Here is a 25,092-nt window from a genome sequence, read left to right on the forward strand (position 1 = left end):
CAAGCCTCCGGCTAATATCATACTCAATGGATGAAAAGTTAACAACTTTTCCTTTAAGATCAAGACCAAGATATCCACTTTCATCACCCTTATTCAACATAGCACTTCATGTTCTAGCCAGAGAAATCAAACAAAAGAAAGAAATAAAGACATCTAATAGGGAATGAAGAAGTAAAAACTTTACTCTTTTCAGATAACATAATTTTTTCTATAGAAAACCCTAAGGACTCCACAAAAAATTATTAGAAACAGTAAAGAATACAATAAAGTTGCAGGATACAAAATTAATATACAAAAATCCACTGCATTCTTAAATACTAACAATTAAATTTCAGAAAAGAATGAAACATTTCCTTTTACAATTGTAACAAAAAAATAAAATTTCTAAGAATAAACTTAACAAAGAATACAAAAGATCTGTATACTGAAAACTAGAAAGTACTATTTAAAGAGATTGAAAAAGACACAATAAAATGAAAATACTTTCTGTGTTTATGTATTGGAAGAATCAACATAATTAAAATGGTTATATTACCCAAAACAAGATACAGATTTTATGTAATTCCATCAAAACCCCAATGTTATTTTTAAAGAAATACAACAAAAAAAATATTAACTTGTATGGGACCACCAAAGACCCCAACAGTCAAGCAATCCTGAGAAAAATGAATAAATCCAAGAGTATCACACTCCCAACTCAAAATAATACTACAGAGCAATTATAATTATAACAGCATGTTATTGGCAGAACAAATACATAGACTAATAGAACAAAATTGAGATCCCAGAAATTAACACACACACATATATATAGGCAAATAACTTTTGACAGACTAAAAACATACAATGGATAAAAGAAAGCCTCTTCAATATATGGAGCAGAAATTGGAAAGTGATGTACAAAGAATAAAACAGACTAGAATTTGTTATCACATACAAAAATTAATTCAAAAATGAATCATAAACCTAAATATAAGACTTAAAACAAAAAGTTCTATGTAAGAAAACATTGGTACTAAACTTATGGACCTTAGTCTTAGAGAATATTTGATGAATTTGCCCCCAAACATGAGGCCATTATAGACAAAAATATATTAATAGGATGATATCAAGCTAAAGAGCTGAAGAGCTACAGAAACAACCAACAAACTAGAACAGCAAACAACCAAGTGGGAGAAGATATTTGCAAACAAAAGCTCTGACAAGAAGTTAATATCCAAAATATAAAAAGAAGTCATAAAAACACCAAACAAACAATTCAGTTTAATATTGGGCAAAGAGTTGAACAGATACTTCTTCCAAGAAAACATCCAAATGGCCAACAGATAAATGAAATGATGTTCAACTTTACTAGCTTTTATGGGAAAAAAAATCAAAACTATAATGAGACACCACCTCATACCTGTTAAAATGGCTATTATCAGTGAGACAAGTATTAACAAGGGTTGAAGAGTTTATGGAGAGAAAGAAACTCTCATTCACTGCTGGCAGAAATGTAAACTGGCACAGCCACTATGGAAAACAGTATGGTAATTCCTCAAAAAATTAAAAATAGACTTACTATATACCAATTTATATGTGGTATATATATAAATTGAAAGCTACAAGTGAACAAACAAAAACTCATAGACACAGACAATAGTATGGTGGTTACCAGATGAAAGGGCGTGAAAGGTACTAATTGGTTAAGGGGGCCAAATATATATCATGTATCATAGAAATACACACTTGAAAACTATATAATCTTATTAATCAATGTCACCTCAATATATTTAATAAAAATAAAAAATAAATCTACACAATTATAACAGGTGATAAAAGAAGATTTGAAGGCCTCTTTTTTAGAGATTTATAGATAGGTTAATGACTAACTATTGTTTTAATAAACATCAATTTCTGCATGAAATGGTGTTTACTACTTAGATAATGGCTCATTTACCAAAGTCATTGGAAGGTACAAGTTAGAATTCCATTATTGTTACTGAAAGTAACAATGATGGCAATTTCATATAATTTTCCAAAGATGTATAAAGATAACTGATGATCACACTTCAATTATATAAGATTCTAGATTGTGAAGAAAGCCCAAAGTTCAAGAATATTTGAAAACAGTTGGCCTTAGGACAAATGTAGCAGTCTTTCAATTCATATCATTGTACTGCCAAAGGAGTTTGGCAACAAACCTAAGTGCTAGAATAATCTTAAGGTTGAGTTTTCTAAAATTGGGGGTTATAAATGTATTCATTAAGCCTGATTATATGCATATATTTATGCATACAGAACTAAAACAAGTAAGCATGAAGGTGAGATAAGGTTAATGGACAGCTATAAATCATGCAGTTTTTACAGAAACCTCACTCTAAGATCATACCAGAGACTACAATATGGGAATAATTTTGAAGATAAGATCTGAGGTGTCATCCATAGGAAAAGTCTGAGTAGCAATGGGAATGAGAAAATGGAGATTTTCTTGATGTAGTACTTCCAGCCCGCTGGGAACTACCAAGGTTCCATGGAATAAACCTACTCAAGACGCAAACTGATGTGAAGAGGAAGAGGGGGAGGCCTGCCAAGGGAGGCAAAGAAGACCTCCTCAATTTCCTTCTCCCTTAGCTTTTACTGATCAGAAGCAGAATAGAGGTAACAAGATTACAAGGGAGGGAGGCCAGGTGATAAGGGGAAAGAATGACTAATGGCTGTTTTGCTGACATGAACGGAGAAAGGGCTAATTTGGGTCAGTACTTCTTTTCCTTTTGCTAATTAACAAGCACAAAGAAAGGGGCAATGTAGAACCTCTAGGCTAATTTTCTAAACCAGTTCACATGCATTCTTTTGTGTTTGCACAACGGTCATTCACTCATTCAGCTTCTTGGTGTTTGCATCCAAGAGACATTCACTCAGGGCTTTTAACTTAAGTTCCCCAATCCAAGTCATAGGGGGTTCAAGTTCAGATGGGTGATTCCCTACATCTTGGCTTTCTTTTTTTTAATTTTCAGCTACCAGATTATGCTTGACTGCTGGCACAGTGTGTGCACCCTGAGACCCAACTTCTCTGACCTGGTCGGGTATATTGGAGATCTCCTTCAAGCCAATGTTCAACAGGTATCCACTGCTTCCATTTTTCTTTCATTCAATGCCGTTAAGTCACAGTTCCTGGATCTGTGAGCAATAAAATGTTGGACTATGCCCATATTCAGTCCCTGGGGAGCTCATAATCTAGTCTATTCGAGTTTAAGTGAAATAATTATAATGTTATAAGACAAATAAAACATGAAAACAGAGAAAATAGTGAACCCCCGAAGAAAGTACTTGTGATTAAAACAATGTCAGTTCTTCATTAAAATATTTTTTCAGCATCTAGCCCAGTGATAATCAACCTGGTCCCTACCACCCACTAGTGGGTGTTCCAGCTTTCATGGTGGGTGGTAGCAGAGCAACCAAAATATAAATAAAAAGATAGATTTAACTATAGTAAGTTGTTTTATAAAGATTTATTCTGCCAAACTTAGTGAAAATCTGACATAACATACTTGGTAAGTAATTATTATTGTATGCTTTAACTTGCTGTAACTCTGCTTTATAAATTTTATAAAGTAAAGTTACTTCTCTACTTTATAAATCACCGTTACTGTGGAACCGGTGGGTGGTTAGAAAATTTTACTACTAATAGAGATACAAAAGTGGGCGGTAGGTATAAAAATGTTGACTACCCCTGATCTAGCCTATGGAGGTATTATACTGCACACTGTTGATTTAAAGATAAAGACATGACTGCTGACCACAAGGAACATATACTCTATTAGAGACACCAAATGAGAAACACAAGGTTTTAGTAGACTATGATGAGTACCTGAAGAAGAAATACAAGGCTTTTGAGACCAGAAGCTAAACTTTTGGAGAAATGCAAGAAGAATTCTAGACAGAAAGAACAGAATTTTAAAAAAATTGGTTTGCTATGTCCTTCTTCATAAAAGGTAGAACACATTTTCAGCTCAACAGTTGTTTTTTTAGAATACTTACTGACAATAGAATTGGGGAACTTCAATGGCCTCTTTTTATTAATATACTGTCTCTCTCCCTTTCAGTCCAAGAATACAGTGCTTCTGTTCATATAATCTTCTTAAATTTTGTGGTCTTCCCATGAAGCTCATATTCACTTTATTTGATAAAGAATCCACACTCACAAACCTTTCTGAGATAAACATTTCTATAATTTAGACTTCCTTAAATGTTTAAAAACAATCTCTTTAAAATTCTAGAGACATTGTTTTTCCTTTTATTCAGTAAATTTATTAGGGTGACACTGGTTAAAACACTTATACAGGTTTCATTCACCCAACTCTACAACACATCTCTGTATACTGCACTGTGTGTTCATCCCCCCTAAGTAAAGTCTAGGTCCATCACCATTTATACCCTCTTTACCCTCATCCACCTTGCATCACCACAATCACCACACTGTTGTCCTTTTCAGTGAGGTTTTCTTATTGTTCTTTTTTGCTCAGTCCTTTCACCCCTCTAACCCAGCCCCATCCCCAACAAATTAGATTAATTGTTAGACCATATTTGTGGAAGAGACAGAGAGAGTCAGAGAGAGGGACAGATAGGGACAGACAGACAGAAAGGGAGAGAGATTGAGAAACATCAATTCTTTGTTTCAGTTCCTTAGTTGTTCATTGATTGATTTCTCATATGTGCCTTGACGGGGGGGGGGGGGGCGGCTAGAGCAGACCAAGTGACTTCTTGCTTGAGCCAGCGACCTTGGGCTCAAGCTGGTGAGCCTTGCAAACCAGATGATCCCGCACTCAAGCTGGCAACCTTGGGGTCTTGAACCTGGGTCCTCTGTGTCCCAGTCTGACGCTCTATCCATTACGCCACCGCCTGGTCAGGCTAGACCATATTTTCTTGACAGTGTCATAGATTTATGCTTTGTTCAGAAGCTGTTTATTTATTTTAGCATATACTTTATAATCTGAAGAGGCAGGACATTTTGAAAAATCATCAAATCCTGACTCCATTTTACTTAACAATTTCTTCTTTTCACAAGTCTCTCTTCTTGCATTTTATTAGCAAAAAAAAGAACAAACCATATAACACCTTCAAAATTTTAGTTGGAAACAACCTTACCCAGGTTATTTAAGAAATAGTTACATTTTATAATTTTCACATAACAAAGTGCAACTGCATTGCTAGACTTTCTACTACAACATTATAAAGAAGAAGTCCATTCTGTTTCTGATAAGATGTTCCTGATAAACAAACTCCTCTTGTCAAGACAATATTAAATAAGAGTGGTGATAGCTGACATATTTGTCTTCTTTCTGACCTTAAAGGAAATGCCTGTAGTTTTTGAACATTGAGTATGATTTGGACTATGGATTTCCACTTCGCTGAGAGTTTTTCACTTAAATACATAATGGATTTTATCAAATACTTTTTACGCATTTATTGATATGATCATTTATTTTCTATCCTTCATTACATTTACGTGGTGTATCATGTTTATTGATTTGTGGATGTAACATCTCTGCATTCCTGGAATAATTCTCACTTGATTATGATTTATGACCATTTTACTATATTACTGAATCTGGTTGGCTCATATTTTGTTGAGTACTTTAACATCTATGTTTAATTATGGATATTGGCCTATAATTTTCATTCTTTGCAGTGTCTTTATCTGGTTTTGGAATTAGGATAATGCATGCCTCATAAAATGAGCTTGGGAGTCTATCCCCCTCTTAAAATTTTTAAAAATAGTTTGAGGAGCATAAGTGTTAGTTCTTCTTTGAATGTTTGGTAATATTCATCAGTGAAGCCTTCCAGCAGGTCTTTCAATTGTCGGGAGTTTTTAAATTACTGCTTTAATTTTACTACAGTAATGTGTCTATCACATTCTCTGATTCTTCATGATTCAGTTCTGGAAGATTATATGTTTCATTGAATTTATCTATTTTGTACAGATTTCCCAGTTTGTTGGCATATAGTTATCCATAATATTTTCTTATGATTTTTTGTATTGGTGGTGTCATTGTTACTTCTTTTCTTTCATCTCTGATTTTATTTATTTATGTCCTCTTTTTTTCTTGATGAGTCTGGTTAAAGGTTTGTCCATGTTGGTTATCTTTTTAAAGAACCAGCTCTTGGTTTTATTGATCTTCTGTAATGCCTTTTTAGACTCTTCCTAGATCTCATTGTTACCTGTTTGTTATTTAATAACATGCCATTTAGCCTCCAAGCGTTTGAATGTTTTTCAGTTCCTCTATTGTTCAGTTCTTAGTTTCATGCCATTGTGGTCAGAGAAGATGCTTGGTATGTTTAAAATCTTCTCAAAGTTATTCAGACTTGTTTTGTGTCCTAAAGTAGTCTATCCTAGAAAATGTACTATGTGCATTTGAAAAGAATGTATATTCTTCTTCTTTGGGGTGAAATGCTTTGAAGATATTCGTTAAATTCAGCTGATCCAATGTATCATTTAAGGCCACTGTTTTCTTACTGATTTATGTCTGAAAAATCTATTTATTGATGTCAATGGGAGTGTTAACATATCATCTTATGACTGTATTGCTATTGATCTATCCATTTATGTCCATCAAGATTTGCTTTACATATTTAGGTGCTCCTACATTGGGTGCATAAATGTTTACAAGCATTATATCTTTTTCTTTTAAGCTTTTTCTTTTTTCTTTTTAAATAATTTTATTTTTTTAATGGGGCAACATCAATAAATCAGGATACATATATTCAAAGATAACAAGTCCAGGTTATCTTGTCATTCAATTATGTTGCATACCCATCACCCAAAGTCAGATTGTCCTCTGTCACCTTCTATCTAGTTTTCTTTGTGCCCCTCCCCTTCCCCCTTTCCCTCTCCCTTTCCCCCCTCCCCCCATAACCACCACACTCTTATCAATGTCTCTTAGTTTCACTTTTATGTCCCACCTACGTATGGAATAATGCAGTTCCTATTTTTTTCTGATTTACTTATTTCGCTTCATATCATGTTATCAAGATCCCACCATTTTGCTGTAAATGATCCGATGTCATCATTTCTTATGGCTGAGTAGTATTCCATAGTGTGTATGTGCCACATCTTCTTTATCCAGTCATCTATTGACGGGCTTTTTGGTTGTTTCCATGTCCTGGCCACTGTGAACAATACAAGCATTATATCTTGACAGATTGCTCCCTTTATCATTATGTAGTGTCCTTCTTTCTCTCTTACTATAAACTTGGTTTAAAATATATTTTGTTGAATATAAAGATTGCTACCCCCATTTTATTTTTCATTTACATTTGCATGAAATATCTTTTTTCATCCTTTACTTTTAGTCTGTATGTAACTTTTGTTCCTAAGTGCATCTCTTATAGACAGCATATATATGGGTCTTGCTTTCTCATCCATTCTGCTACCCCATGTCTTTTGATAGGAGCACATAAGCCATTTACTTTTAAAGTGATTATTTCCAGGTACATATATTGCCATTTTAGTTTTTTAACTGTGTGTTTCTGGTTTCCCCCTCCTCTGTTTTCTTTAAGAAGATTCTTTAACATTACTTATAATACTGGTTTGGTGGTTATGAACGTTTTTAGCTTTTTCTTGTCAGGGAAGCTCTTTATTTCTCCTTCAATTATAAATAATATTCTTGCTAGGTAAAGTAATCTTGGTTGTAGGTCCTTGCTTTTCATCATTCTGAATATTTTATGTCAAACTCTTTCTGCCAGAAATGTTTCCATTGAAAAACCAGGTGACAGTATTACAGAAGATTTCTTGTAGGTAACTCACTGCTTTTTTTTCTTATTTTTCTTATTATTTTATTTTTTATTCATTTTTTATTATTAATTTTAATGGGGTGATATTGATAAATCAGGGTACATATGTTCAGAGAAAACATCTCCAGGTTATTTTGACATTTGATTATATTGCATACCCATCACCTAAAATCAAATTGTCTTCCATCAACTTCTACCTGGTTTTCTTTGTGCCCTTCCCTTGCCCCCACTCCCTCTCTTTCCTCCCTCCCCCCCCCCGTGGTAACCACCACACTCTTGTCCATCTCCATGAGTCTCATTTTTATATCACACCTATGAATGGAACCATAATTCTTAGCTTTTTCTGATTTACTTATTTCACTCAATATAATGTTATCAAGGTCCATCCATGTTGTTGGAAATGATCCGATGTCATCATTTCTTATGGCTGAGTAGTATTCAATAGTATATATGTACCACATCTTCTTTATCCAGTCTTCTATTGAAGGGCTTTTTGGTTTATTCCATGTCTTGGCCACTGTGAACAATGCTATAGTGAACATATGGTTGCATGTGTCTTTACATAGCAATGTTTTTTAGTTTTGGGGGTATATACCCAGTAGAGGGATTGCTGGGTCATATGGTTCTATTTTTAATTTTTTGAGATACCACCATACTTTCTTCCATAATGGTTATACTACTTTACATTCCCACCAACAGTGGATAAGGGTTCCTTTTTCTCCACAGCCTCCCCAACACTTGTTATTACCTGTCTTGTTGATAATAGCTAAACTAACAAGTGTGAGGTAGTATCTCATTGTATTTTTGATTTGCTGACTACAAGTGAGCACAGGTAATCAGAGACAAAAATGGTCATTTCATAATGATAAAGGGGATATTGAATCAAGAAGATATAACACTTCTTACTGTATATGCACCAAACCAAGGAGCACCAAAATATATAAGACAGCTACTGACTGACCTAAAAACAAAAACCGACAAAAATACAATCATACTTAGAGACCTCAATACACTGCTGATGGCTCTAGATTGTTCATCCAAACAGAAAATCAATAAAAAATCATTGACCTTAAACGAAACACTAGAACAATTGGATATGATAGACATCTACAGTACATTTCATGCCAAAGTGCCAGAGTATACATTTTTCTCTAGTGTACATGGAACATTCTCAAGAACTGACCATATGTTGGGCCACAAAAATAACATCAACAAATTCAGAAAGACTGAGATCATACCAAGCATATTCTCTTATCATAAAGCCTTGAAACTAGAATTCAACTGCAAAAAAGAGGGAAACAAACCCAAAAATGGCTAGGAGAGAAGACGGCGATGGAGGAGGTGGATGTACCAACTTCCATCTCCCAGAACCAAAGTGGATTACAAACTAATTTTAAGAACCATCATCTGAAAAAACCAACTTTGGACTAAACTAAGAGGACTGTTCAATCAAGGAACACTGAAGAAGGCACACTGAGACTGGTAGGAAAAGTGGAAATGTGGAGAGGGCTGCCCAGCTCCCCAGAGCAAACGGCAGTCAGGAGAGACCTGTGTGGTAGGAAACGAGTTTAGCAGAGAGGGGAGGGTTCTGAGTCTCAGGAACAAATCACCAGCCTGCAGCCCAAGAACTAGAAGAGGCGTATGGACAGTATTTAGCTGGAAACAAGACAGGATACTGTTTGTGAGAAAGAGACTGATTCTCAGACCCAGGATTCTTCTTAAAGGGACTGCACAGAAAACCTCTCTCACAACCACTTACCTGGGGCTCCGGGGGACAGGGAGAGAGGAGAGGACTGGAGTAGCCAGAAGAGAGTGTAATCTAGGAGGCACAGGGAGAAACATTTTGAGAGACAGCCACCCTAATCTCTGGGACAAGTCACTCCCAAAATCTGAAGTGAATATTTCCCCTGGAAACAGCAATACCAGTAAAGGGAAGCAGGACACTGGCCAAACAAGCTCTCCCACGGCACTCAGAGCAGAGTCACTTAGAAGGAGGGAGCTTTCAGGACTACAGTAGTGAGTGTTAGGGTCTGAGCTGCAGCACCCCCACCCACATAGCCGAGGGCTCGCCTGAGGATGGGTGGTGGTGGGACACGGAAGCAAGGTTCTGTGGCAAGGGCAGAAGCTGGCTGGCCACCACTGAGTCCCAGGTGTGAGCTCAGTCTTGCCCAGCTTGGGAGGAGGGGACATGCAAAAGTGGTCAAGCCCAGCTGCAGGCCGCCTGCAATCCAGCCTGTGGGGGAAGGGCGGGAGCCCTTGAAGGAGTGGAGACTCACCCTTGAGCAAGGGCACAAGAGCACAGCACTGCCCCGCCCACGGAACCAAGGCTTGTGGCCTGACTTGAGAGCTGGCTCCTTCTGTGGGGGTGAGCCAAAAGCCCAGAACAGGAGGAGTCCCGCTACAGAACCTGGGCACGCAGTCCCACTGGGCCTGTGGAGGCAATGCTTGCAGCCATCCCATGAGCAAGCTTCTCTTGCAAGGGCAGGGTGAAAGCCCGGAATCAGGTGGAGACCCTCAGCTCAGCAAAGGTGCTCACCCCTGCCTTCAGGGCCGAGCATAATGCCACCCATGGAGGCAGGGTGAAGGTCAAGGCCACCAAGGCTTATACACCTGAGCACGTGATCACAGCCACTCCCGTGAAGGAGAGGCAGAAACCACAGCAACAGCACCAGTAGGCAGGCACTGGCAACGCCCACACCCAAATGCCCTAGGCAGCAACAGCCGAGGAGGTGGCAGGCCTGCAGACAGACCACACCGAGGGAACACAGAGGCCACACCCAGTGGACTCCAGTGGCCAAACGTTCTTTTACACAGACAAAATGAGAACGCAGAGAAATGCAACACAAATGAATCAAGAGGATTCCCCACAAAAGGACCTGAATGAGTCAGATATAACCAAATTACCAGATGCAGAGTATAAAATAACAATTGTTAGGATGCTCAAAGATATTAGAACAACAATAGATGGTCATTACAAACACCTAAATAAAGAGATAGCAAGTATAAAAAAAACATTGAAATAATAAAAAAGAATCAGTCAGAAATGAAAAATACAATATCAGAAAAGGAGAACACAATGGAAGGAACTAAAAGCAGAATGTATGAAGCTGAGAATGGAATCAGTGAGTTAGAGGACAAGATAAATAAAGGCACAAAAGCAGAGCAGAAAAAAGAAAGGAGACTCAAAAAGTCTGAAGAAAATCTAAGAGAGCTCTGTGAAAACATGAAGAGAAATAACATCCACATCATAGGGGTTCCTGAAGAAGAAGAGAAAGAACAAGAGATAGAGACTTTGTTCAAACATATCATAGCTGAAAACTTCCCTTAATTAAGGCAGGAAAACATCTCACAAGTTCAAGAAGCAGAGAGAACTCCATTAAAGAGAAACCCAAAGAAATCTACACCAAAGATTAATTAAAAGACCAAAGCTAAGTGATAAAGAGAATATATTAAAAGCTACTAGAGAAAAAAAGACTATCACCTACAAAGGAGCTCCCATAAGAATGACTTCCGACTTCTCAACAGAAACACTTGAGGCCAGAAGGGAATGGCAAGAAATATTCAAAGTAATGCAGAACAAGAGCCTACAACCAAGACTACTTTATCAGCAAGGTTATTGTTTAAAATTAAAGGAGAAATAAAAAGCTTTCCAAACAAACAAAATAAAAACTCAAAGAATTCACTACAACCAACCCAAGGCTGCAAGAAATACTATGTGGCCTGTTGTAAACAGATCAAAGGAGAAAAAGAATATAGCAAAAGTGGAGTACAGTTTTAAAGAATAAAATGGCAATAAACAACTACATATCAGTAATAACCTTAAATGTTAATGGATTAAATGATCCAATCAAAAGACATAGGGTAGCTGCATGGATAAGGAAATAGGATCCATACATATGCTGTCTACAAGAGACACGCCTTAAAACAAAAGATGCAAATAGACTGAAGATAAAAGGATGGAAAAAAAATATTTCACGCAAATGCAAAAGAAAAAAAAGCTGGGGTAGCAATCCTTATATCAGACAAAATTGACTTTAAAACAAAGGCTAGAGTAAGAGATAAAGAAGGTCACTACATAATGATAAAGGGAGCAATCCAACAGGAAGATATAACCGTTATAAATATCTACGCACCTAATATAGGAGCACCTAAATATATAAAGCAGACTTTGATGAATATAAAGGGCAAGATCAACAGCAATACTATAATAGTAGGAGATTTCAACACCCCACTAACATTACTAGATTGATCCTCAAGAAAGAAAATTAACAAAGAAACAACAGACTTAAAGGACATACTAGATCAACTCGATTTAATATATATCTTTAGAACCATTCACCCTAAAGCAGAAGAATATACATGCTTTTCAAGTGCTCATGGTACATTCTCTAGGACAGACCACATGTTAGGGCACAAAAGCAGTCTCAACAAATTTAAGAAGATTGAAATCATATGGAGCACTTTTTCTGATCACAATGGCATGAAATGAGAAATCAACCACAACAGAAAAACTGAAAAATACTAAAACACTTGGAAACTAAATAGCATGTTACTAAATAACAAATGGGTTAACAATGTGATCAAAGAAGAAATTTAAAAATTCCTGGAAACGAATGATAATGAGCATATATCAACTCAAAATTTATGGGACACAGCAAAAGCAGTCCTGAGAGGGAAGTTCATAGCATTACAAGCATATCTCAAGAAGCTAGAAAAAGCTCAAATAAAAAACTTGACCCTGAATATAAAAGAACTAGAAAAAGAACAGCAAGCAAACCCCAGAGCTAGTAGAGGAAGGAAATAATGAAGATCAGAGCAGAAATAAATAACATAGAGGCTAAAGAAATAATACAGAGGATCAATGAAACCAGGAGCTGGTTCTTTGAAAAGGTAAAGAAGATCGATGAACCTTTAACCAGACTCACCAAGAAAAGAAGAGAGAGGACTCAAATAAATAAAATTAGAAACGAGAGTGGAGAAATAACAACTGACACAAGAGAAATACAAAATATTGTAAGAAAATACTATGAAGAACTGTACGCCAAAAAACTAGACAACCTAGATGAAATGGACAAATTCCTTGAAACATATAATCTTCCAAAAATTAATCTGGAAGAATGAGAAAACCTAAACAGACCGATTACAACAAATGAGATTGAAAGAGTTATCAAAAAACTTCCAAAAAAGAAAAGTCCTGGGCCTGATGGCTTCACAGGTAAATTCTACCAAATATTCAAAGTAGAAATAACTCCTCTCCTTCTCAAGCTATTTCAAAAAATTCAAGAGGAAGGAAGACTTCCAAGCTCCTTTTATGAGGCAAGCATAATTCTGATTCGAAAACTAGGCAAAGACAACACAAAGAAAAAAATTATAGGCCAATATCCCTAATGAATTTAGATGCTAAAATCCTCACCACTATATTAGCAAACCGAATTCAGTAATATATGAAAAAAATCATACAACATAATCAAGTGAGATTTATCCTTGTGGGGCAAGGCTGGTTCAATATTTGCAAATCAACGAATGTGATTCATCACATAAAAAAAAGGAAGGACAAAAAACACATGATAATTTGAATAGATGCAAGAAAAAGCATTTGATAAAATCCAGCACCCAATCATTATCAAAACTCTCAGCAGGCCCTGGCCGGTTGGCTCAGCAGTAGACTGTCGGCCTGGCGTGCAGAGGACCTGGGTTCGATTTCCGGCCAGGGCACATAGGAGAAGCGTCCATTTGCTTCTCCACTCCCACCTCCTTCCTCTCTGTCTCTCTCTTCCCCTCCTGCAGCCAAGGCTCCATTGGAGCAAAGATGGCCTGGGCACTGGAGATGGCTCTTTGGCCTCTGCCCTAGGCGCTAGAGTGGTTCTGGTCACGGCAGAGCGACCCCCCGGAGGGGCAGAGCATCGCCCCCTGGTGGGCAGAGCGTCGCCCCTGGTGGGCGTGCCGGGTGGATCCCGGTCGGGCGCATGTGGGAGTCTGTCTGACTATCTCTCCCCATTTCCAGCTTCAGAAAAATACAAAAAAAAATGTTAAAAAAAAAAACAACTCTCAGCAACATGGGAATACAGGATACATACCTCAACATGATAAAGGCCATCTATATCAAACTCCCAGCCAACATCATACTCAATGGGCAAAAATTAAAAACAATCCCCTTAAGATCAGGAACAAGGTAGGGGTGCCCCCTTTCAACACTCTTATTCAACATAGTTCTGAAAGTCCTAGCCACAGCAATCAGACAAGAAAAAGAAATAAAAGGCATCCAAATTGGAAAAGAAGAAATAAAACTATCTTTATTTGCAGATGATATGATACTGTATATAGAAAACTCTAAAGTCTCAGTCAAAAAACTACTAGACCTGATAAATGAATTCAGCTAAGTGGCATGATATAAAATTAATACTCAGAAATCAGAGGCATTTTTATACACTAACAATGAACTGTCAGAAAGAGAAATTAAGGAAGCAATCCCCTTTACCATTGCAACCAAAAAAATAAAGTACCTTGGAATAAATTTAACCAGGGAGATTAAAGACTTGTACTCGGAAAATTATAAAATATTGATAAAAGAAATCAGGGAAGATACAAACAATTGGAGGCATATACTATGCTCATGGTTAAGAAGAATAAACATCATTAAAATGTCTATATTACCCAAAGCAATTCATAAATTCAATTCAATTCTGATGAAAATACCAATGACTTACTTCGAAGATATAGAACACATGTTCCAAAACTTTATATGGAACCAAAAGAGAACAGGAATAGCCTTAGCTACCTTGAAAAGGAAGAAAAAAGTGGTAGGTATCACAACTCTGGATATCAAGTTATACTACAAAGCCATTGTACTCAAAACAGCCTGGTACTGGCATAAGAACAGGCATATAGATCAATGTAACAGAACAGAGAACACAGAAATAAACCCACAACTCTATGGACAACTGATATTTGATAAAGGAGGTAAGAGCATACAATGGAGTAAAGATAGCCTCTTTAATAAATGGTGTTGGGAAAATTGAACAGCTACCTGCAAAAAAGTAAGACTAGACTACCAACTTACACCATTCACAAAAATAAACTCAAAATGCATAAAAGACTTAAATGTAAGCTGTGAAACCATAAGCATCTTAGAAGAAAACATAGGCAGTAAACGCTCTGACATCTCTCGCAGCAATATATTGGCTGATTGGTCTCCACAGGCAAGTGAAATAAAAGACAAGATAAACAAATGGGACTATATAAAAATAAAAAAGCTTCTGCACAGCTAAAGACAATAAGAACAGAATAAAAAGACAAACTACACAATGGGAGAATATATTTGACAATATATCTGATAAGGGGTTAATAACCAAAATTTATAAACAACTTCTAAAACTCAATACCAGGAAGACACACAATCCAATCAAAAATGGGCAAAAGAATGAATGGACACTTCTCCAAAGAGGACATACAGATGGCCAATAGGCAAAAATGCTCAACATCACTAATCATTAGAGAAATGCAAATTAAAACCACAATGCGATATCACCTCACACCAGTCAGAATGGCGCTCATCAACAAAACAACACAGAATAAGTGCTGGCGAGGACGTGGAGAAAAGGGAACCCTCCTGCACTGCTGGTGGGAATGCAGACTGGTGCAACCACTCTGGAAAACAGTATGGAGATTCCTCAAGAAATTAAAAATCGAACTGCCTTTTGACCCAGCTATACAACTTTTATGAATATACCCCAAGAACACCATAGCACTGTTTGAAGGAAAAAAATTAACTCCCTGTTTATGGCAACATTGTTCACAATAGCGAACATCTGGAAACAGCCCAAGTATCCGTCAGTGGATGAGTGGATTAAAAAGCTTTGGTATATATATACTATGGAATACTACTCAGCCATAAGAAATGATGACATCGGATCATTTACAACAACATGGATGGACCTTGATAACATTATACTGAGCGAAATAAGTAAATCAGAAAAAACTAAGAACTATATGATTCCATACATAGGTGGGACATAAAAATGAGTCTCAGAGACATGGACAAGAGTGTGGGGGTTATGGGGTGGGAGGAGGAGAGGGAAGTGGTTGTGGAAGGGGAGGGGTACAACAAAAACCAGTTAGATGTTGACGGAAGACAATTGGACTTTGGGTGATGGGAATGCAGCATAATCAAATGTCAAAATAACCTAGAGATGTTTTCTCTGAACATATATACCCTGATTTATCAATGCCACCCCATTAAAATTAGTAAATAAAAAAACTCCACAAAATGTGAAAACTAAACAACATCCTTTTAAAAGATGAATGGGTCAAAGAAGAAATAAAAGCAGATATCAAAAGTTACATACAGACAAATGAAAATAACAATACAATATATCAGAATCTCTGGGATGCAACAAAAGCAGTAATAGGAGGGAAATTCATATCACTACAGGCCTATATGAACAAACAAGAGAGAAGCCAAGTAAACCACTTAACTTCACACCTTAAGGAACTAAAAATAGAAGTACAAAGGCAACCCAAAACCAGCAGAAGAAAGGAAATAATAAAAATCAGAGCAGAAATAAACAAAATAGAAAACAAAAACAATAGAAAAAATTAATAAAACAAAGAGCTGGTTCTTTGAAAAGATCAACAAAATTGACAAACCCTTGGCAAGACTCACTCCTTTTCAATTGTTTTGTAAAGATCCTGTCTTTGTCTTTAAACATTGTCATTTTAATTATCATGTGTCTTGCTGTGCACCTCTTCGGTTGCATCTTGTTTGGGACTCTGTACCTCTTGGACTTGTGTGTCTTTTTCCTTCATTGGGTTAGGGAAATTTTTGGTCAATATTTCTTAAAATAGGTTCTTGATCCATTGGTTTCTCTGTTCTACTTCTGATATTTCAGTGATATAGATGTTATTAGGCTTCATGTTGTATCAAAAGTCCCTTAAACCAGGGGTCTCAAACTCAACTCAGCATGAGGGCCGCAGAGCAAGATCACAGCCGTTCGGCGGGCTGCACTAGGTCTACAAAAGGCAACTGTTACGCAACACTTTTCTCACTGCAGTTGAAAACAAAAAAAAATCATTACAACAAGCACAATCGTACATGCAGTTTACTCAGTGTCACAAAACGACCAGAAACTGTAGTTCGCATCACAACTGCTGTTAACTAAGCTAATATCTAGCTAGGATGCTAGAGAAATGAAAAATACAAGTAGGCCCCTAGGCTTACTTAATTTTATCCAAAATATTTTGAACTTCGTGGATTAGTCTGCGGGCCGCACAAAATTGTTCGGCGGGCCGCATGCGGCCCGCAGGCCATGAGTTTGAGACCCCTGCCTTAAACTATCTTCAATTTTTTTAATTTTCTTTTTCTTTTTGCTGCTCTGTGCTCTGATTTAGTGTTTTTTCTAGCTTGACTTCCAAATTGCTGATTCGATCCTCTGCTTCAACCAAACTACATTTTATTCTTTCCAGTGTAGTCCTGATGTCGAACATTATATTCTTCATTTCTGACTGGTTCCTCTTTATGGTTTCTGTGTCCATTTTTATGCTTGTAGTCTCTTTTTTGAAGTTCTCATGTTGTTCCTTGATTATCTGCATAACCATCACTTTGAACTCTTTATTCTTATCTCTTTCTTAGTTAGCTCTTTTTCTGGAGCTATCTCCTCTTCCGTCATTTGGGGTCTCTTTCATTTTCTTTCTATTTTGGCTGCTTCTTTGTGTTTGCTTTTATGTATTAGATAGACTGCTATCATTTCTGTTCTTCATGGGGTGACCTAATGTAGTAGGTGTTCTGTTTGGTCTACTAGTACAGTCTCTTGATCACCTGAGCTGGGAGTTCCAGGAATAACCCTTGTGTAGGTTATGTGGGCCCTCTTTTTATAATTAATTCTTGATTGTTATTTGCCTATTGTGTGTGGTATCAACTCTTAGTCTCAACCAAAGGGTGCAAGAAGCAGTGCAGGTACTGTCCACAATAAGCAAAATTTAGTACCTGACAAGCTCTCCTTTTGGATATGCTGCTTTTAAGCTAATTGGATCCAGCTCTGATATTGTCTGAAGCTGGCCACTGGATGTGTTGTGTCTGGGTCTCTGCAGAAGGAATCTGGAGCAGGCCAATGTAAGACAAATCCTGTGACTGGCCCTCAGCAACCTGTTTGGAGCCACAAGCAGTTTACAATTTGTGGTTTTCTCTGCTGAGCTTAAGGACACACAAGTAGGATCAAGCTGTATTCCAGGGTGGCTTCTACTGGCATTGGGCCCAGGAGCAGGTCATGAAAAGTCTCCAGATACCCAGAGATCTTCCTCCAGCAGCCTCTTCCTGCTGGCTACCTATTAGGCATTGTCATTGAAAGAGCCTTTGGTGGATTACGGAGGATGGGGCTAGTAGATTTCCTTTGAAGTGGAGGTGCTAGTCAGGGCTCAGGAAGGCAGTGGGTGTTGTCCCCACCTTAGAGTCACAGGTCTCTCAGCCTGCCCCAGATTTTTCCCTCAGCAAAGTGGAACCACCAGTAGCCTGGTGGGTGATCCTCTGGAGCCCAAAGCATGTGACTGCCAACAGCTTGGAAGGTGGTTCTACAGACTCTCCTGTGAGAGAGAAACACTAGTAACATTAACAGAAAAGTTAAGGACTTTGCTCCAGTCTTAGAGACAGACAACTTAGTCACTGGCATCCCCTGAGACTGTTTAAACCACTACTTCTTACCTAAAGCCACTGAGACCTCTGTAGGGCCTAATTTACACAGGGTGAGGAGAGAGGAAGTAGAGTATGGACCAGTTACTTTCCCCCAGACTGATGATATAAAGATGGGAGTGTTCCATCCAAGAAAAATGGTGACTGTGGTATTGAAGGATGACTCAGCTAAGGGATACTGGTGGCTGACCCCTTTCCATGTATCTCCCCAAAGCCACAAATCCTAGAGTCTTATCACACACCTCTAGACGAGCATTTCTTTCCAAATCCACAAAAAGACCCAGTACTGTGCAGCTTTCTGGTACAGAAGTAAGTCTCATTGAGGCAAGAAGCAGCTTTTGGAATGAAAAATAAATAAGATGAGATCTTAATATACCTGTATATGTTATCATTAAATCCGTCTAGGGATAACTTAATTAGCACAACTGAAGACTTTGAATGAATATTTCAAATGAGCAAAGTCATGTTCCAGCAGGTCCTTTAAAATAGTAACCAAAATTAAGGATTGAGCCCACTGGACCACTCAATAATACAACACCCTGCATAGTGCTTGGCACATAGCACGTGGTTAGTAAATATTGTTTTAGTATTTTTTTGGTTTTGAAAAACTTCTTTCAAAAGTTGATCTACTAGGAGAAACATGGACTGTAAAATTAGATAGGCCAGGGTTTACATCTTATGTCCTCTACTAATTAGCTGTGTGATCTGAAGAAGTTAGTTGAGCTCACTCAGTCCCAGTTCCCACAAAATGAGATAAAAATGCTTCTACTTTAACTCATAGAAACATAAAACAAAGGGATTGTTACCATAAGAAAAGGGTGAGTGATTTGAAAAAAAGGTGAAGGGGAATATAGTCAACAATGTTGTGATAAGTTTACATGGTGACAAATGGTCACTGGAATTAGTGAAGTGATTACATCATAAGGTATAAAAGTGTCAAATCACTATATTTTGCACCTGAAACTAATATAATCCATATAAGATTGTATAGCAACTGTACTTAAATATTTTTTTTAAAAAAGAAGCAGCTTTTGGAGCCATGTGGCTAAATCACAGTTTCTGGAGTTTCTCAGCATGTTAGCCTGTTACATGTGTGACTCTGGGAAAGTCACTTCCCCAGATCTTTTGAGACTCAGATTTATCACCTGGAAACATAAAATGAGGATGTTGAATGATCTCTAGCCTCTTCCTTTCCCTGACATTCTAGGATCTGAATATTTACAATACTCAACTGTGGTGGTTTTCTTATTCCTAGAATTAGTTCATTGTCTGTTTCTCAACAATGAGATCCACAGAATAATTTGTAATTTCATTTTTGCTGTACCAGATTGAGAGCAGATAAAATACACAGACAAGATTGTTGCCTAGGCCCTGGCCAGTTGGCTCAGCGGTAGAGCGTCGGCCTGGCGTGCGGGGGACCCGGGTTCGTTTCCCGGCCAGGGCACATAGGAGAAGCACCCATTTGCTTCTCCACCCCCCACCCCCTCCTTCCTCTCTGTCTCTCTCTTCCCCTCCCGCAGCCAAGGCTCCATTGGAGCAAAGATGGCCCGGGTGCTGGGGATGGCTCCTTGGCCTCTGCCCCAGGCGCTAGAGTGGCTCTGGTCTCGGCAGAGCGACACCCTGGAGGGGCAGAGCATCACCCCCTGGTGGGCAGAGCGTCGCCCCCTGGTGGGCGTGCCGGTTGGATCCCGGTCGGGCGCATGCGGGAGTCTGTCTGACTGTCTCTCCCCGTTTCCAGCTTCAGAAAAATACAAAAAAAAAAAAAAAAAAAAAAAGATTGTTGCCTAGACTCAAGACTATGAGCAGGGAGAAGACGAGGGGGGGGGGAGGTATATTACTGATCAGCTCATAAACTAAGACACTTACAAAAAAGCTGATCACTTCCTTATATGGCCATGATAAAAAAAAAGACAATATACAGTGATTAAGAGAGAAATTATCTGGAACAAAATACTGTATCTACATACTAACTTTCTAACCTTGGACATATTAATTAACCTCTCTATGTCTCAGTTTTCTCTTCTGTAAAATGGGGTACTAATAGTACCTTTCTTCATAAGATGGGATGAATAAAGGAGAAAATAAATGCAAAGCACTTATTACAGTGTATGATACATAATAAGCAATACTTGATACTGTTATTATTTTATTATACTTTGGAATTGGTTCTTGGATAATGGATTATCTGTAGGAGGCTAAAGGATAGGTGATGTAATCAGATGACTTTAAAGGCAGTGGGTAACAGGAAAACCAATATTTTAAAGGGGAAACTATCCTCCAACACTGACAAATATTAAGCTCAAATTTTGTCCTCGATCCCTTGTAGGATTATTTATTTAAGAGGAGAAAGGATAGGGAAAATTAAGAAAGAAGAATGATTTTTTTTTATAAAAATTTTTTATTTTAAAAGAAAACATTGAACCCATGAGTTTGTAAATACAGCCTTATTAATTAATCAGTTTCTATGGCACAAAAGTGTGGCTCTAAATTGTTAAGCAGATAAAGAGAAAAGAAAGCAAACTTCTTAACTGTCCAATGAAAGCCAGCATCTCTTCTTATGGTAAGATACAAACAAGAAAGGATATCACAAATACAAATTATCATATTTGTCCATTTGAAATGATGAACCTATCTGTTTTCACATACAGGATGGCAAAGACTATATACCCCTCAATGACATTGGTGGAACACACACATTCATGCCTCTGGATCCTGTGCAAGAGACCATAAGCAATGACATCACCATGGAAGTCAGGTGAGACACAATAGCTTCTGCTTCTTTGAGATAATGAATTGGAAAACTATTAACAAGGGTAGTTGTCTTGAATCAGTAATTGTTTTATTAGGGAGAGCAATAAATTATACTCCTGTTTTCCCAGAGTTCTGAATCAAATGGAACATAAATGATGGTGCAAATTTAAGGTCTTCCTTCCAGGTTTATTGTTGATATAAGCTAGGTTAAAGAATTGGCTTAAATGTTCAACCAGATGGACTTGTCAACACTGTTTTGGATTAGTCTTATCATAAAATTTTCAGCCAATGACTATATGATAGGATTTGGGAACTGCTGTATAAATCCTGCTCACAGTTGATGGGCTCACTCTAAGCTTCAGTTCCTTTAAGAATATTCTAAGGCTATGGCCACCCTATATTTTATGTAGATTAGTGAAAGGAAGAATATACTCTTTGCAAGAAAGGAAGTCCTAAAGAGAGAGAAGTCTGGAGAAAAGTATGGTAATTAATTATCTTCTCCAATCTGATAAGTAACCTTCCCTCTCAGAGTGAGGGGGTGGCTTAAGAGATTGGGAGGAGTGTGCCTCTTACAGAGTTTCCCCCACACGGAAATGAGAGGAGTTATGAAAAAGTGTTCCTGCCAACAGGGAATTTTGAATGGTAAGTAAAGAAGGCCCAAGGGCAGTTGAGGGTAAAATTAAGTACAATTTGATTCATCTCAAGTGAACAATGAACATAGTAAATACCTTTGTGTTCAACATTAGTGTTAGGCACTGAGAAGGTATGAAATAAGAACACTCAAAGTAACTGGCAATCTACTAGTGAGATAAGACATGCATAATTATTGGCAAATTTAGGGAGTTCTGTCAAGGGGGCAGAAATAAGTGGTGTAAATTAAGTCCTGTAAGAAGAATTCAGAGAACAGAAAACTCAACTGGGGTTAAGGCATCAAGCAAAGTCTCCATTTACAGTTGTGTAGTTTGTATAAAACACAAGATACTCAACTTAGGAAACAAATGGAGACTGAATCCAGCCCATGTTCTGCTCAACAATCCCTGTCTTGACATAGCTCTGTATGCCTAGAGTAAGGGACATCTTTCACAGAGTTACTTTATCCTTCATTAAGGGTCAGGGAGAAGATTATGTCAAGAGGAGGTACCTAATCTACACAAAATATAGGGTGATTATAGCCTTAGTAGAAGATTCTTAAAGGAGCTGAAGCTTAGAGTGAGCTCACCAAGGGTGAGCAGCACTTAAGTAGCAGTTCCCAAATTCCATCATATAGTCATAAATAGGCTGAAAATTCTGTATAATTTCAGTGATACTGTGCTGGACCTAAGGATACTGAAGCTCCATTATTTATTATATACATCTTTTTTTATTTTAATTTTTAATTTTATTTAGAAAGTTAAATTTATCAGGGTGACATTGATCAATAAGAGTACATAGGTTTCAGGTGAACATTTATATAGCATTTGAACTGTTGATTATGTTGACATACATCTTTTTTAGAAAGTTCCTTAGCTTTGAAGATAAGGTATGGGTGGGCACATGAGGAAACTCTAAAAAAGAAATGGGTTCTGCCCAAATTTTTTAAATGCCATAAGTGGATTCTTCCTCAGGGCTTTGAGAATAGAGCCCAGACTGGAAGAGATAGGTTTGTGATACCCTCATCAGAAGATTCTGCCATGTACCCCTAATTTCCAATTTAAGAAATTTAAAAAAATAAAATGAGTGTTGCATTCAGCTACTAAATCTGTGGTACTTTGCTATGTCTGTAAAATGAAAGTAATATATATAAGAACAAGTTTAAAAGTAAAATATTTAAACAATACTTAATATCTAAGTCTTCATGAATTACCAAATACCAATGAATTGTGACATCCACAATTCATTTATTTTATTTAAAAATAAAATAAAACCTTCAGCTCTCAAAGCCTTCCATACTTTTACATGTCACCTTCTTCAATCAAGTCTAGCCTATTTTACACTTGATTGGTTGGCATTTCCTCCTAACACTGTAAATATTTAATGACAGCTGTAAGTCACAGTGTTTTTCAGAAGGAAGACAACCATGGAGTCACTCCAGATGGAGTGTTAAGAAATATATAACATATCATCCTTTAAATTCTACCTTTTTCTTTTGAATAGAGAGTCCAAAGCTATGAGAGGTAGAATTTTCTAGATCATCTAGAGAACACTGAGAATTGAACTCTGGTCCATGAAGCCTTCCTTACCCAGTAGATTATTCAGCACCCCCTGTTATTGTTCAACCACTAGCAAAGGCTGTTAGTTTCATCCATATCATTTAATGAAGAGGAGGAAAGGAATGAGGGCTACATGAAGAAAATCTTGGAGAGGATCAAATTTTATTTTACTAAGGCAGCCCTGTCACCCCTTAAGATGATTCACTGAGTCAATGAAGCTGCTTCAAGACAGAGTTTCACTCTGGAAGGAGCAAGGTCACAGACATCATGAGTTCACATTCTGCTTTCCTGGAAGCATTTTTTTTCATTGCCACATGAAGTATGTCACTTATGATGATACAGGAAAACCCAGGTTTTGTATACCTACAAAGACAAACAATTTGACAACTATCCTCAAAAGCAGCTCTGGGAAAAATTTAGAGTACACTTAAGAAACTTCAACAATACAGTGGAACAAAAAACAAATAAACCCAAACAAACAAACAAACAAAAAAAAACCTTGAAGAATAACCTTACAAAAAGGCTTCATTTTGCCTGTATCATCCCATTTCTCAAGCCAGTATTGCTCAATGCCAAAATGGAACTTTCCACCTAGAACAAGTTTCCCAAATTTGGAAAAGGAGAGTGACCCAATTCCTCAGCATTTCTAGGCATTATACAAATATCAAACTTCACTTTTATCTCACCCAGAGATGTTTCAGGCTACCAACATCAGCCATGTAATTGGTAGTGACTGTGGTTCCTCATCTCAATAACTTTTACCATTGAAGAAATCAATAGCGGAAACAGTTGCTGCAGACTCTTTGCAGATTTTGCCAGTTTTTACCCCATATCGTTATTCACATTTGAAGAATACCAGCAGCCAGAATATCTTCCATATCTCACCCTCTCAACCCCTGTACTCTCACCAAAGAAAGTATCCACATTGGCAGATATCCCAGGCCTCAAAAGCCGCATGAGTATAAGATCTCAGCCTATCCTACACCAGTAATTGTGCCCCACAAATGTGTACATGTTTGAGGATAGTCCCTCACTGGCCTGATGTTGGCCATCAATCTAGATTTACATGTGCCTTGGGGAGACCAAGCAGTGACAGGAAAGAATATACACAACCAGGAACTCTGCAGCTTTTTGAGAACTTTAATCCATTGCTATCTCATATCACTAGCTGACACCAAGGGGCTCACCTGCATCTCACTGCTCCAGTTATGTACTTGTATGTCCTAGGCCTAACTCTTAATATTGTTCTCTATTGCTGTGCACTTATGATGATAAACAGCAACCATGGGAGAGCATGCCAACAAACAGGGTGTCATTCAGCTGCCATTGCACCTGCAGTTGACCTTGGTCCTAGTTCCTTGCCCTGATCCACACCACTATTTTTGTATATGCAGCTGGCCCCTTATACTACATTGGCATTTGTAGGTGGCGCCTTCAGCTGAGTATATGCATACCACTAGCTACAGTCACCACTGCTGCCTGCACTGGTGCCTAGCTGTTGGACCTGAAGGAACCTCTGAGGATGCCAATAACCTTTGCAGACACTGAAGAAGCCTTATAGCATTTTTCAAGGACCACACAGTTTTCAATGCTGTAGATTCCAGTGGCCTGAGTAAAGAGACATTAGGATCTCTGGACCCAGTGCCACCACATGTCACCACACTTGACATCCTTCACTACTAATCCTGAGTCTAACAA

General features: G+C 37.7%; 1 protein-coding gene across 4 annotated transcripts in view; it reads left to right on the forward strand.

The window, feature by feature from the left end:
- The window catches only part of LOC136386101 (vascular endothelial growth factor receptor kdr-like), a 276,217-nt gene that overhangs the window by 218,298 nt on the left and 32,827 nt on the right, over nucleotides 1-25,092 (forward strand). For all 4 annotated transcript variants that reach the window (XM_066357427.1, XM_066357429.1, XM_066357428.1 and 1 more), the window contains exons 26-27: nucleotides 2,997-3,102; nucleotides 21,103-21,209. In XM_066357427.1, coding sequence (XP_066213524.1) covers nucleotides 2,997-3,102; nucleotides 21,103-21,209 — 213 coding nt within the window. The remainder of the gene's footprint in view (nucleotides 1-2,996; nucleotides 3,103-21,102; nucleotides 21,210-25,092) is intronic.

This window comes from Saccopteryx leptura, chromosome X, assembly GCF_036850995.1.
Source record: "Saccopteryx leptura isolate mSacLep1 chromosome X, mSacLep1_pri_phased_curated, whole genome shotgun sequence".
Classification (NCBI taxonomy): Eukaryota; Metazoa; Chordata; class Mammalia; order Chiroptera; family Emballonuridae; genus Saccopteryx; species Saccopteryx leptura.